The 14793-nt window shown below is 39.6% G+C and overlaps 5 protein-coding genes across 11 annotated transcripts; 3 read left to right on the top strand and 2 right to left on the bottom strand.

Annotated features, from left to right (window-relative positions):
* Positions 1–278: 278 nt before the first annotated feature.
* On the top strand, positions 279–2458 carry LOC125215055 (uncharacterized). Of its 5 annotated transcripts, XM_048116357.1 has the most exons (6): positions 279–436; positions 515–700; positions 778–993; positions 1063–1416; positions 1484–2215; positions 2280–2458. In XM_048116357.1, exons 1-6 carry the CDS (start codon positions 358–360, stop codon positions 2321–2323), a joined length of 1611 nt encoding a protein of 536 aa, XP_047972314.1. In that variant the 5' UTR covers positions 279–357; the 3' UTR covers positions 2324–2458. The 5 variants fall into 5 exon arrangements, with proteins under 5 accessions (XP_047972314.1, XP_047972311.1, XP_047972310.1 ...); XM_048116354.1 differs by having other exon boundaries at positions 778–1410; XM_048116353.1 differs by having other exon boundaries at positions 778–1416.
* Positions 2459–3324: 866 nt separating this feature from the next.
* Positions 3325–4856, top strand: LOC125216323 (actin-depolymerizing factor 7-like). Of its 2 annotated transcripts, XM_048118015.2 has the most exons (3): positions 3325–3392; positions 3707–3966; positions 4392–4856. In XM_048118015.2, exons 1-3 carry the CDS (start codon positions 3390–3392, stop codon positions 4540–4542), a joined length of 414 nt encoding a protein of 137 aa, XP_047973972.1. In that variant the 5' UTR covers positions 3325–3389; the 3' UTR covers positions 4543–4856. The 2 variants fall into 2 exon arrangements, with proteins under 2 accessions (XP_047973972.1, XP_047973971.1); XM_048118014.1 differs by lacking the exon at positions 3325–3392 and having other exon boundaries at positions 3701–3966.
* A 933-nt stretch (positions 4857–5789) lies between these two features.
* LOC125213896 (tubulin beta-1 chain) lies at positions 5790–8292 on the top strand. Its single transcript, XM_048114684.2, has 3 exons — positions 5790–6303; positions 6923–7192; positions 7441–8292. Exons 1-3 carry the CDS (start codon positions 5910–5912, stop codon positions 8121–8123), a joined length of 1347 nt encoding a protein of 448 aa, XP_047970641.1. The 5' UTR covers positions 5790–5909; the 3' UTR covers positions 8124–8292.
* LOC125213895 (putative CoA ligase CCL9) lies at positions 8289–11276 on the bottom strand. Its single transcript, XM_048114683.2, has 4 exons — positions 10941–11276; positions 9647–10694; positions 9165–9268; positions 8289–8699 (listed from the first exon to the last, which is right to left on the bottom strand). The coding sequence occupies exons 1-4, from the start codon at positions 11139–11141 to the stop codon at positions 8481–8483; spliced, it is 1572 nt and encodes a 523-aa protein (XP_047970640.1). The 5' UTR covers positions 11142–11276; the 3' UTR covers positions 8289–8480.
* An 818-nt stretch (positions 11277–12094) lies between these two features.
* LOC125216431 (uncharacterized) lies at positions 12095–13236 on the bottom strand. 2 transcript variants are annotated; one of them, XM_048118142.2, is made up of 3 exons: positions 13078–13236; positions 12564–12890; positions 12095–12483 (listed from the first exon to the last, which is right to left on the bottom strand). In XM_048118142.2, the coding sequence occupies exons 1-3, from the start codon at positions 13142–13144 to the stop codon at positions 12332–12334; spliced, it is 546 nt and encodes a 181-aa protein (XP_047974099.1). In that variant the 5' UTR covers positions 13145–13236; the 3' UTR covers positions 12095–12331. The 2 variants fall into 2 exon arrangements, with proteins under 2 accessions (XP_047974099.1, XP_047974098.1); XM_048118141.2 differs by having other exon boundaries at positions 12564–12899; positions 13078–13231.
* Between the last annotated feature and the right edge of the window lie 1557 nt (positions 13237–14793).

Below are 14793 nucleotides of genomic sequence, written 5' to 3'. Positions count from 1 at the left end.
ATATTGAAAATAGAAATAATTCCAAGATTCGAAATATAGAAAAAGAAAATAGGAATATAATTTAAAGATTTACGATAAATTATGATTTATAATTAAGAATTACTATTATCCAGAGGAAGCCACGTCCGCAAGTTATTAAGCGACACGCGTCTGGTAGCAGAAGGACGTGACACGTGTACAGCCCATGCAAAGCTGGCCGAATCATTCCTTCTTCAACCTTTCCTCTGCATTTATCTCCATTTCTACTTAAACTGCTTCTGTTCTTATCCTCTTAAAAACTTAAACCAACCCCCCCCTCTCCATCTATATATATACGCGCACACGCAACTCCTCTCTCAATCAAGCAAAGCAACAAAAATGGAAGGACAAGGACAACTGCAGCGAACGCATCATCGCTACGAAGAAGACCCTCATCATCGCGCTGGTATGCAGTCTGGTGAGTGACTCAGAAAATACTCTCCTCTAGTTTTGGTTCGTATCTGTCTAAATCATCGGCGGTTTTGATTTGTTCAAGTGGTGGAGGGTGAAGGTGATCACAACCACCACGGCGAGAAGAAGTCGGTGCTCACGAAGGTGAAGAACAAGGCTAAGAAGATTAAGGACAAAATCAAGCACGCTGGTCACGCTCACGAAGGCGATGACTACGATTATGACGAGGATGAAGAAACCGTCGACGGAGGTCATGTTCATGGGGCACCAGGTGCGTTTTCTAACTGCTTCTGTTTTCTCTTCATAATAATTTTGATTTTGATTTTGAGATCTGATTTCGCGTGGCAGTTGTGAAGGAATCCGAATTTATCAGCGGCACGGCTCTGCCTAAACAAACCGGTCTCAATTTGGAAAATCCGGTGGAGGAACGGCAGAGTCGACTTGCAGGAGATGAGATATACGGTGATTTTGGGGATCTGCGTAAACAAACCGGTCTCAATCTGGAAAACCCGTTGAATCCGCTGGAGGATCGGCAGAGTCGAATTGCAGGAGATGAAATATACGGTGATTTTGGGGCAAATACAGCTCTGCCTATACAAACCGGTCTCAATTTGGAAAACCGTCGAATTGCAGGGGATGACGCTGATCATGTTGGAGCAAACACGGAGTCGGATCGGAATGCGAGGAATGAGATGTATTCCAGTATAGGAAACGATAAAGTGATTGAGACCTCCCCTTTGGTGGAGGATCCGTACATCCCTAACGTCAGGAAAGCAGAATACTCTGAAGCAGGAGATGTAGGAGAGATAATGGCAAAGTTGGCAATGGAGGCTCCTCCAGAACGACGCTCTGCGGTGGCAGAGCCAGAGCCTATGGTTAAAATCGGCCCGCTCACTGCCTTGGAGGAGGATCCTCACTTTCCCAGGACTGATCGTCATCTTCATCCTCCTAATTACGAGACCAAAGTTTCTGATCCTACCGGTTTAGGTCTAAAATTCAATTGACATGACATGAATTTTGTTTTCGATTTTAGTAGCTAATGTGGTCACTGCAGGGGCTGCGGAGGTGGATGTTGCTCCGCTTGTCGACCGCCTCGGAAACCTTCGCGTTGGTGAATCGAAGACCGAACCAGAAGAGATGGATTACACAGGAAGCCACGATCATATTCAGAAGACTCAGTCAGAAGAGATGGATTACACAGGAAGCCACGATCAGTTCGCTCCTCAGCCTATTCCAGTTAGTGACGAGTTCAATCCGAAGAGCGTGGATGATGATCTCGTGCTGCCACGAGACACGGTTGCCGAGAAGATTTCTGCAGCCACATCTGTTATAGCTGAGAAAGCGTCCTCTGCTAAGGATATGGTGGCGTCGAAACTGGGATACGGCGGCAGTGGCACCCAAGTGGTGGATGAGGGTCCGCGGAAAGGTGCACTGGAGTCGGTAAGTGAGAAACTGGCGCCGGTGTATGAGAAAGCGGCTGGTGCAGGGACGGCCATAATGTGTAAGATGCAGAGAGGTGGGGTGGCAGAGGAGAGCGATAGAGGGGTGTCGGTGCAGGAATACTTGGTTGAGAAGTTCAGCCCAGGGGAGGAGGACAGGGAGTTGTCGAAGGTGATCAGCAGCGCCATTAGAGGAGAAGGGCAGCAGGAGGCGGAGGAGGTGAAGGAAAGGGTGAGGGTTGAGGCGGTGGTGAGTGATGAGAAGGCGGCTGCGGGAGTCGTGGATCGAGTGAAAGGCGCTATTGGGACGTGGCTCGGCAAGAACCATCGTGGACACCCGGGTGAAGGTGAGTTCATCTATTTATGAGTTTCTAAATAAATTTGTATTAATGAATAAATTTGGTGATGCAGGGGAAGGGCTGGAGAAGGAAATAGCTAGCAAGTTACAGGAGTAAATCCACTGATTCCACTTGGAACCATGGTTGTGTAGTGTTGTTATATAAGTACCAGAATGTTCGTATCTGTAATCTGTGTGTGTAAGTTGTGAACCAAGTGGATTCTATCATAGCAATTCCATTTTGTTTGTTGCACTTTTATCCTGTGAAATGTCAATAAAAGCATATAATAGCAAGAGTGGTCATCTGCTTTTTCGAACATGCTATTTATCGAACCTATATACAACGCATGTCAAATAATTATGTACTACTAGTATAAGTTTTGGTGTAAATCATGATGTTATTATCTAGAAGTGGAACTTATCTTGATTTGTCCGAAATAAATAAATAAAACTCGATTAACTCAACTACGCTGAACTTGCCTATAAATTATTCGAATAGTCTAAAATTGAGCACGGATTGACACGATTTGCCTTCATAGATGCATTTTTCAGATGACGAAAAGCGTGTTCAAACAACAAAAAGCGTTGGATAAATCCTTCTCCATAAAACCTACCCTTAACTATGTAACCCCCTTTTCATAATTTACAACAGATGATTATATCACACATTTTTTTTGTGAGGTTTCTTTATAAATTACATTATTCGTCATTGTTATTTTATCATTATTAAGTTGTTTTTTGCATTTTTTTATTTTATTTAAAGAGATGCAATATCGTTCATTCATTTTCAAAATCGCAGCTCTATCCCTATATTCAAGGCCTAAGTTACTAAAGAATAGCTAAATATGCTATTTACATCTTGATTCTGTGTGTGGGATTATATTATAATCCATTTCCCGTATTTTAACCTATTTTTTTTATATATACACAGTTAGTACCTATAAATATAATGGGAAAAAAATAACATATGATTATTAATTATCACTATTGTGAATATAAAAATAAAGTGAAATTTAGTTGGTTCATACATAATAATAGGAGTGTTTTGATATAGACAAAGGTTGGCCATTCATTTTGTCTTCTCCACCGGTTTTATCTCTCTTATAAAACACCCTGACTTCCCATTTTTCTCTCCATTTCTTTTTCACTTTTTGTTTGTGTTTTTCATCGATTTTGCAGACAAAATGGTACCTTTTCATTTTCTTACTATGTTTCTTCATTGTGCATGCCTTATTTTCTATTGGTTTTTCTTTGTGTATCTATGAATTCAATGAAATGTACCAAACTTGCAATTTAGCACCATTCTTTTAATTTGAAATGGCATGCATGGGTAGGTGCATGGATGCAGGCAAAGAGATAGGGTGGGCTTAAGCCCCTCTGACATTTTCCCACATATAAAAATATATGAGAATTATAAAAATTATCTTGAGCCCGAATTGATACTTGGAAAATTGTAAAATCCCATTAACATTTTATCGGCTTCCACCATGGATGGATGCAGGCGAATTCGGCATCAGGGATGGCAATCGATGACGAGTGCAAGCTCAAGTTCTTGGAGCTAAAGGCAAAAAGGAACTATCGATTCATCACATTCAAGATCGAGGATTATCAAGTGATGGTCGACAAACTGGGCGGCCCTGATGAATCTTACGACGTCTTCATGTCCTCCCTCCCCTCCGACCAGTGCCGTTATGCTGTTTTCGATTTCGACTTCACGACCAATGAGAATTGTCAGAAGAGCAAGATCTTCTTCATTGCATGGTACACCTTTTATAAAAGATCAACTTGTTATATTAAATCTAAAAACATAAAAAGAGAATCACTAATTAGTGATACTTATTTCATTTAATTTAATTGGGCTTGCAAATTTACTTGTGATACTTTAGATTGCCCGACACTAAATTAAAACAGTGAGAATGCACCCATTATAATTAAAAGGGTTGTTTTTATAAATTTTGATACTCCCATTATATTTGATCTAAATTTTGCTAAAAGAGAATCAATAATGGCTCACCGTTTACCTATTCATTTGATTTGACTAGGCATGCAAATTACTGTGTCATATTTTAGGTCACTAGACATTGTGACCGTGAGAATGCCCCTTTTATGAAAGAGTTGTTTTTACTAATTTTGATCTAAAACGCTAAATGAGGATAGAAAATGATTCATTACTTGTGATAATTTAGGTCGCCCGACGTGGCGACGGTGAGAATGAAGATGGTGTATGCAAGCTCAAAGGATCGGTTCAAGAGAGAGTTGGACGGGACTCAGTATGAGCTCCAAGCAACGGATGCTAGCGAGATGAGTTTCGACATAATAAAGGCGCGTGCCAACTAAAACGCCATTTTCACTGATCCTTCACATGCATGCAGTGTGTCTTGTTATTTCATTTACTTGTGTAATTCTTTAGCTAATTTTAGTTGTAATAATGTGCATGATTTTTGTATTGAATCATAGACGTAACATAAATAAGGGTCACGTTGTTACCCCTTGTTATAGCAACTATAGTATTAGGATAAAATAAATTGTTGATGGAATTTTTATCATATGTATATCATGTATAGGCCATCAGTTTTTTGTATCTATTTGTAAAGAAAATTGGTTTGAATTTTCATTATTTCTAATGAGAATGAATAAATCGTTATTTCTAATCTAATGAAAAGAGCTACTATTTCAAATGGAATGTTGAGGTACCAATCATATTTGTTTTGTAGTTGGAATGTGATGGGATGAGATAGAAGGTTTGAGAGATTGGTTGGTGACTTGGTGCTTTGGATGCTTGATAATTAAGACAAGAAATCATGATAAAAGTTGGGACAAGAGCTCTCACTCCAATTCTTCTTTCCTTTAGTAGGTTTGCTGCCAAACTCAAATGGAAAATGGGGTCCTTTGCTTCTACCAAATCATCATCATCTTAGAGTGCAAACCAAGTATTACAAAATACTAGTACCATATAAATGCTTCACCTCACCTTTAACTTGCCAATTATTTCTATATTTAGTGGTTCCCTTTTCACTTTTCATAGTACAATTTGGAGGTTAACAACATAAATTAAGATGATTGTATCTAGGATATAGACAAAGTTTATAATTGTCATAAAGGCCAAGAATAGTTAATATGGTTAGTTATATGAGATATCATTAGATCCTTTTGAAAAGCTTATTAGCAATAATCACATAATAGTAAATTACTGAGTTGACCGTTGATGCTAAGTTTGATGAATTAGATTAGATTGAATCTTATTAGTGCTGTTTGGTTGGATATATATAGTGTGATACTCATTTTTCTCTCTTTTGAATGTTGTTTGATTGAATAAATATCATACAACACTTAAATATAAAATTAATGTCATGTGAATTAGTCTTGACTTATGAGTGTTGGTCTTCCACATATTACAATTATTCACAATTAGTACCTCTTAACAACTAAAGTTGGAGTAATCAGATTGATCTTGATCAACCGAACACCAATTATATGGAGTCGTACTATTAAATCTATAGAAATAGCAATCGAACAAATAAACTCAACACCAATAAGAAAAATAAATTGAAAAACTTTTTTCAAAAATTCAAAGTTCGAGTGCAACGTCCCTCTCCTCAGCTGTATAAAATCTCCATTACTTCATTCTCACTCACACGAAAACCCTAAAAATCCTCTCCACACACACAGATTTCACTCTCTGCATCCCAACGCACAACGCCACAATGCGAGAGATCCTCCACATTCAGGGCGGGCAATGTGGAAACCAGATTGGGGCGAAATTCTGGGAGGTTGTGTGCGCGGAGCACGGCATTGATTCCACCGGAAGGTACAGCGGTGACAACGATCTGCAGCTCGAGCGCGTCAATGTCTACTACAACGAAGCCAGCTGCGGTCGCTTCGTTCCGCGCGCCGTGCTCATGGATTTGGAGCCCGGCACTATGGACAGCGTCAGATCTGGACCTTACGGCCAGATTTTCCGGCCGGATAATTTTGTTTTCGGCCAGTCCGGCGCGGGGAACAACTGGGCGAAAGGTCACTACACTGAGGGAGCTGAGCTCATTGATTCGGTGCTCGATGTTGTGAGGAAGGAGGCGGAGAACTGTGACTGTTTGCAAGGTATTTCTATTTTATTACTCCTCCTATTATTTTTTGTTGTGAGTTTTGGAATCGTGTTACTGCCATATTCATCTGAAAATCTAATAGATCTAGATAATCTAGTACGATTAATGATGGTGTGTGGTGTTAGGTTGAGTTTACTGAGCTTCAACTAATATTTGGGGTTATTTTCTGCATATTATTTGTAGATCTGAGGATAGTGCTTATATTGTGGCTGCTTCTCATTTCAACATACTATATTATATTCATGTCATGATACGTATGTTTTCTCCCTAATGATTTGCGCAGAATGAGATAATTGGGCTTTCTAAGTTTCATGTTGCAAGTAGGGATATATGACTATGTTGCTGCCAGTGTTGTGGTGTGATGATTGGACGTTGTTTGGTTCTTGATTGATCACTTGAAAAGCTATCAATAAGTGTGTGATACTTTTAATTTTCTGTAGTTTAGAATATCAAAATGGATACAACAGAGCACTTTGAAATCTCACTATTCCTATTCTCACATCCTTTGGATAGTTGTTTCATCTGCAACCAAAGTAACTCTTATTGAATGTAAAGGATGCTTTATATCAGTTGAATACTGATTCTTAATAACATGTTTTTGTTCCATGTTTCAGGTTTTCAGGTTTGCCACTCTCTGGGAGGTGGAACCGGGTCTGGAATGGGAACCCTTCTGATTTCTAAAATCAGGGAGGAGTATCCCGACAGGATGATGCTTACTTTCTCTGTCTTCCCCTCTCCAAAGGTCTCAGACACTGTTGTGGAGCCTTATAATGCTACCCTTTCTGTTCACCAGCTCGTTGAGAATGCTGATGAGTGTATGGTGTTGGACAACGAAGCACTCTACGACATTTGCTTCAGAACTCTTAAGCTCACCACCCCAAGCTGTAAGCACCTCAGTTTTAGGTGTTTTTTGCATATAGCTCTCCAGTTTCATTTTTCGGTCATGCTTTTCCACAAACATCTTCTAGCTAGATATCTATTGCATCTAAGAAGTTGGTTCAAAGAATATTCATTGTTTTGGGAATGGATAAGAAACTAATGTTTGATTTTGAAGCTTCTTGTGGCTTTAGAGGGAATTTTCTTTCTAGATCCGTAGCCAAAGTTCTGAAACATTATGTTTTCTTGTCACCAGTTGGAGATCTCAACCATCTGATTTCTGCGACCATGAGTGGTGTAACTTGCTGCCTACGGTTTCCCGGTCAGCTCAATTCCGATCTGCGCAAGCTTGCTGTCAATCTCATCCCGTTCCCTCGCCTTCATTTCTTCATGGTTGGCTTCGCCCCACTCACATCTCGTGGGTCACAGCAATACAGAGCCCTTACTGTGCCAGAACTCACTCAGCAAATGTGGGACGCAAAGAACATGATGTGTGCTGCTGATCCTCGACACGGCCGCTATCTGACTGCTTCAGCCATGTTCCGTGGCAAGATGAGCACAAAGGAGGTCGATGAGCAAATGATCAACGTCCAGAACAAGAACTCTTCATACTTTGTCGAATGGATCCCCAACAACGTCAAGTCTACTGTGTGTGACATTCCACCAACGGGCCTGAAGATGGCCTCGACATTCATAGGCAACTCCACTTCGATCCAGGAGATGTTCAGACGGGTGAGTGAGCAGTTCACAGCCATGTTCAGGAGAAAGGCTTTCTTGCATTGGTACACGGGAGAGGGGATGGATGAGATGGAGTTCACTGAGGCGGAGAGCAACATGAACGACTTAGTCTCCGAGTACCAACAGTATCAAGATGCAACAGCTGAGGAAGAAGGCTATGAGTATGAAGACGAAGAGGATGAATACCAAGATGAAGCCTAAGTTTTACAACATTCATATCTTTGCATCGATTGTTTAGCTATGTTTGATAGTTTGGTGTTTGCTGCTAAATGGTTTTTCGAGATTGTGTGGTGTCTTTCATGTCATATCTTATGTTATTATACCCTCTGCTATCAGCTTGTGAAGTTAATGAATTTGCATTGCCAGTAAATCCGGAACTGCTACATATATTCTATTTGAATGTCTATAGAATACACAACTCATTATGATACACATCCAAAGCGACATGAAAATTTGCATATCATGGAACTTGTAGAAAATACTCATACCGTTGGTAATTAGATAGTAGTAGTATTTTGTTGGTATTATTTAGAGCTACCAAATCTTGGCCTTGCCAACCTAGGCTCCGAATTTCGGCACCTTTGCGGTGGATATCTGTGCAAGGAAATGCTCAGAAACAATCCGCCTCTGGATTTTCCCAGATGCAGTCTTCGGGAGCGAATCAGTGATGAAAACCTTCTTCGGAACCTTGAATGCCGCCAAATTCTTCTTGCAGAACTTGATAACCTCGTCTTCATCAAGGTTCAACCCGTCCCTTGGAATAACTGCACAGTTAATCTGAACACAACCAACAAGTCACCACCACTAAGCATATAGAGAATACATAAATGCCTTTTAAAGATAAAAGGTTAAAAAGTTGATTCAATTTAAAATTTGTGGCATCACACAACACCTAAAAAAAGACAGAGCATCAAGTTGGTAAATAGGTGTAGAAAGTGATTGGTTAAACTTACATGAGATGATGCAAGAAGTGCATTTTAAGGCATATGACGCAGCAAAAATAACTTAAAAACAAAAAAGGTGGAACTGCAAAATATACAAGTCCGTTAAAAATAACAACGGGGTTCAAGTGGGTTGGTTATATGTCACAGCTACAGTGCACATATGACAAAAATATACAGTCATTGAGTTAGACATCCTATTAAGTGTGCATCCACAAATTTAAGTTCCAATAAGCACGAGACAGATTATGTTTAATGACGACAGAAACAATCAAAGATGTGAGTGAAATGACTCCTTTACCTCTTCACCATATTTATCATCTGGGACACCAAAAGCAACACCTTGAGCAATGTCAGGATGGGACAATAGGACTGCGTCTACTTCAATTGGTGAAATCTTTTCCCCTGCGTAAAACATCATCTTCATCATCAACAATTCAAACTTTTCAAGCAAAAATTCGCAATATTGACAAGTCATAGGTATGAACATCTGACTTGTTAGCCAATATTTCAGCAAGCTACCAAAAACAAGACCAAAAATGAAAGAGAAAGGAACCATTTTCAGCAAATTTTTGGGACCGATCACTACACAAACTAACTGGGAAACAATGGACCCAATCATAAAAAAAGATCAGTAACTGCATACCATACTTGGTATCAGATCATAGGCAGCTGTCCTGTCAATTATTTCTCTAACGTGGAATACATGGACAACTCAAGTGCAACATGTAAAACCTTTCACACAATTAGCAAAATAAATGAAATAAAATCAAAGAAGATTACCTCCGCGGTTGATCATTTCCTTGATTCTACCAACAAGATGCAGATATCCATAGGAATCCAAGTACCCCAAATCTCCAGTATGGAACCAACCGAACAAAAAAGCCGATTTGTTGGCCTCAGCATTATTCTTGTAACCTTTGGTCACATTAGGCCCCCTTATGCAAACCTCTCCAATAGCATTAGGCTCTTGCACGGCACCATTCTGGTCCAAAATCGCCATCTCCTGCCCCACGGGCTTCCCCACAGACCCGGGCTTGTGCGGCCCCTCCTCAGGCAACGGATTCGACGTCATCAGATGCGTCGCTTCCGTCATTGCGTAAGCCTCCAACACCGGCGCACCAAAGGCCTCTTCCAGCCGATCCAGTATCACAGGCGCCAGCGAGGCGCTGCAGCTCCGGATGAACCTGAGCTTCGGGTAAGACGGCTCGGGCTTGCTGAGGTGGCGGTCAAGCACGATCTGATGGATCGTTGGCACAGCGGTGTACCACGTCGCGCTGTAGCTCTTCATGTCTGACCAGAAGGTCGATGCTGAGAACCGACCCGCGGCAGGCAGAGCCACCGCGGCGCCGGCTCCGAGCGAGCTCAGTAAGCCGGCTAGCAAGCCGTGGACGTGGAACAGGGGCAGGACGATCACGGTGGCATCCGATTCGGTTAGTTTGTAGACCGATTTGATGTTTTCGACGGAGGAATAGAGATTGTGCTGAGTAAGAGGCACGCCTTTGGGTCGACTCGTGGTGCCGGACGTGTGGAGGAAGAGTGCCACGTCGGAAGGATCGTTGGTGAGTTTAGCGATCGAGCCGGTGTCCACGTCGGACTGAGCTGGAGATAGTATGATTTCCGAGTCTCCGCCTGGCAGAGCGGCGGAGAGATGAGGAATATTGAGCTTCGCGGCAGCCGCCTGCGCCGGCTCGTTTCCTTCTTCTGACGTGAGCAGGAGCTTCGATTCTGAGTCCGATAAGTAGAAATCGAACTCGTCAAATGTGTAGGCGGCGTTCAGCGGCGCCGCTGTTGCTCGGGCTCGTATCACGGCCAGAAACATTATAACAAACTGCAATCGAAACAGAGCATATTTTCAATTAACCGTTAATCGCGACTTTTTCCTTCTCAATTTACTTTAATTCGATGAAAAACACAACACGCAAGAGATCGTCAAAAGCAAGAAAAATACTAGTATTAATTATCTCGAATAACAGAAAACTCGAATCAAGTTGAATTCGAGTTTTGAAATATACAGATCCAAAATGAAGTACAAATCAACAATCGATAATTAATCGCAAAAATGAAGGAATTGTACCTCAACAACGTTGGGAAAAGTGAGCGCGACGACATCGCCGGGATTGACGCCGGCGGCGAGGAGGTGTGCGGCGGCGTGATCGACGAGCTGATTGAGGCGTGCATGGGTGAGATCTAAGTTTCCGGATACGCTGATGGCGCGGCGAGAAGGAAATTTGGCGGCGACGTGGTTCAGCAAGGCGGTGAGAGTGGACATAGCCATTGGAAAACAGAAATGAATGAATAGAAATATGAATGATGATTTAGAATATTATTTGAGGAAAATGAAGAATTTGAATTTGAATTTGTGTAAGGGTGATGGAGGATTTATAAAGAGAGAAGGTGATGGGGGAGGGGGGCGGAGGGGGGAGGCAGCTTCGGATTTTGGAGGCGGAATGAACTAGGGAAGGTAATGGGTTACTCCATATGCCACGTGGAATTTCGGAAATTTAATCATGCTCAATTCATTACTTTGTTTCTTTCTCACGTACTAATACTAATTCTAGTTTTTCATATGTAAACGTTCGCAATAAATATAAAACTATATAAACAAAATGATTGAATCCCACTTTGGTGCATTTTCATTAAAGAATGCAAATATACTTACCAATGTCCGCGTTCCTCGCATACCAATTGTACCTTTATAAGATGCTTAATAACGTGTTACAATAATAATTTGATGATTCTTTACCCAAATTATATAAGATTACATTAATAATTTATTGATTTTACCCAAATTATATAGTGGCACTATTATCGCCTTGCGCGAAGGTGAATTATGGAGCAAGATACTAAGGAGTTTGGATTGGGCTTTATTTATATAGAAATACTGTATACGCACTATGCAGGCTTTTGCATTTGGGCTTTTTGACTAAATAGTTGAACTGGTAAGAAATTAAAGCTCGAACTGAGATTTAACTAAATTGATTTGAACTTTGATCATATATTCATATTTTTGAATTAATTATTTGTGAGAATTCATTATGAGTAAAAAATTAATGTTCCAGTGGATCATAGTTGCACAAAAAAAAATGAGAAAAGAGAATATTTTTGTAATTATAAATGGCTAAACAGACCACGTGATAATGTCTAGACCATTAAATTTTTAGTCGATATATTCTAGGCCGTTGCCCGTTGGCAGCTACTAATGCCGAATTTAGGAGCCAACGTTGCTGATTTAACAAAATACTAGTAGTAGAGTATAAAATTCCATATAGTGAAGTACAGAAAATTTATTCATGTAAAATAACAGAACAATCACTATTCACTACCACATCTACGTGTATCTTTATTTGTGTTTCTCTATATAGTATATATAATAAGGGAGTATCACTATTGCATCTACATGTATCTTTATTTGTGTTTGTGTATCTATAATAAGGGAGTAGTATTTGGGAAGAAATTTAGGCCAATTTAGTAGTCTGTGGGAGCCAATGCTGGGGAGCCAATGAAGGTGGCAGCGTTGTCATCTATGGGAGATTCAGCATATCCCGAGCTTTTTATCTCCGCCATTTCTCGGCGCGCATTCGGTCCTCGCGCCTCGCAGAATTTGGGCAGATACACCCCTACCATTCATTATCAAATTGTAAATACATACAGGTAGTAATAATTAATTAAGAAAGGCGTGGAATGAAGATATATATACCTTCTCCGGCGGCGAGATTGAAGTAGAGATCGACTATGTTGGGGCAGTTGTGGTAGCAGCGGTTGGAGCAGAGCTGCTTAGCGAATCGCGCTTCCAGTAGCGAATCGGAGGAGATCCCGAGCTCGGATCGGTCGAGGCCGCACGCTTCGATGCACTCGTCGCTCTCGATCCAGTTCTTCAGCTTGTCCGCGTCGATATCTGACGCCGTGCACGCGTACTCCTCCTCCCCGCTGCGCCGCACGTGCTTCTCAAGCACGCACCGCTTCCCTGTCGACGACACCGCGTACGCGCACGACTCTTTCTCCAAATTCTCGCACTCCATGTTTCCTACGTAAGCTTAAATCTCTATCAATCCTACTTTTTTTTCACTACTCCATGCAAAAACATCTATCAATAATCTTAATTGTATGTCATAAAATTAAATACAAAATTTGCTAGTAAAAATTTATCAACAATTAATAAGTTGCCGTGACGTTGAACATATACAATGAATTAAAAGCATATGGTTACTAACCAAAAGCGGCTTGGACGAGAAGAGCTAGGGCGAGGAGTAGAGCAAGAGATGCATTTTGTGAAGCCATGGAAATGTGATTGAAGGAAGCTTTATGCCTTCAAATTTGGGGATTTATTTAATTAGTGAAAGACTTAGACAAGTTTTGGTGTGGAGATTTTAATGGCAAGAAATGGTATATATTTATAGGTAGTGAAACATGGAATTTATGAAGATGTGAAAAGTCTTGTTAAGTCATAAGTGTAAATGTTTGAAAGTTACGAAAATCAACTTTCACTTGAAAGTTGGAAACACATGACTCTTTCTCTCTTGATTTTCGTTGATTCTCCACCATTAATTATGGCGTGGTTTTGGGGTAGGAAAAACATATATTATTATTATTATTATTATTAGTTGAATTTGTTGAGAAATTGAGTTGCTTACGATATAATGGTAGTATAGTATAAGATTCTAAACTCGTCCATTATCTCAAACCCCTCTAAGAAGTTGAAAAGATTTAGGAATGTGCAAAAATCTTCTAACATTTCACATTTATCTTGTGGTTTGTATTCTGCCCAATTTATAGATCTACTATAGTATTACATTATTGTTATTGATCTTGTGGTTTTGCACATCTATATATTCTCTCACATTGAATTTGGTACACATATTTATGTAGAAGTTACCTGGCGTCAGTTGATTCGGTTGATATATACTCCATTAATTATGCCGGGTTTATTGGGGTAGGAAAAAATTATGAATGAATACTCATTTTTGTTTTCCATTTATTGGGTTCTTTGACCTAACTTGTTGAATACTTTTTTCTTCAAAATTATATTTTCTTCAGACTTCACAATTCTTACAAGTGTCGTGGATTATTAATTCTCCTTCCCTCCAATTCCAAATCTATTTTGGCTTGTCTCATTATTGCTATGTTACGGTGATTTTCTTTTATTTTCTAATATGTACAAGATTGAAATAAGTTACTATACGCTACGTTTTAATTAATTATAACATTCAAATAAAATAAGTAAATGCAGGCAAAATTAATTATATATAAATACAATCCGTCTATATATAAAATATAAATTAAATAGTCTATATCTAAAATGCAAAACTCAACAATAAAAAATGCAATTTGCCTATAAATAAAATGCAATCTACCGACATCATTTTCTATAAATAAAATGGAATCTACCGAAATCCATGTACAGCTTCTATAAACGTATATTGTATTTTAGTGTTTACAATATTGCATATTTTTGGGCCACTTGGCAGCACGAGATTGGATGTAGCGTAACTTCAAAATTAGTTATTTTTTAAACACGTCTCTATATATATATACACACACACACATGACGATGTAATAAAAATGAGAGATATTTAAAAGAAACTATAGCAAAATTTGGAGAAGAAGAGAAAGTAATCTCTTGGTCAATAACAAGTGGTAGTAGGGCTGCTATTGCTATTGCGACTTGGAGAGTTTGAATTATGGAGTACTATAAAATAGTGTTTATAGGTAATTATAGAATATTATTCCTATGTTTGAGTTTTAGCCATTTCCATTGATGTGGTCAATTGACTCAATTATTCAGATACTTTTTTTTATCGTATGTATTATAAAGAATAAATATAATATGATAGGTCTAAACTGATGGAGTAATAGCATTAGATAAAATAAGTTTGAACGTTATAGAAAATGCAAAAAAGAAAGAAATACTGTAATTAAAAGGTATGCAT

This window comes from Salvia hispanica, chromosome 3, assembly GCF_029641045.1.
Source record: "Salvia hispanica isolate PSC_SH4W2 chromosome 3, Shi_PSC_v1, whole genome shotgun sequence".
In the NCBI taxonomy this organism is placed as follows: Eukaryota; Viridiplantae; Streptophyta; class Magnoliopsida; order Lamiales; family Lamiaceae; genus Salvia; species Salvia hispanica.
The sequence above is the reverse complement of the archived record's forward strand: the minus strand, read 5'-3'. Positions and strand labels throughout refer to the sequence as shown.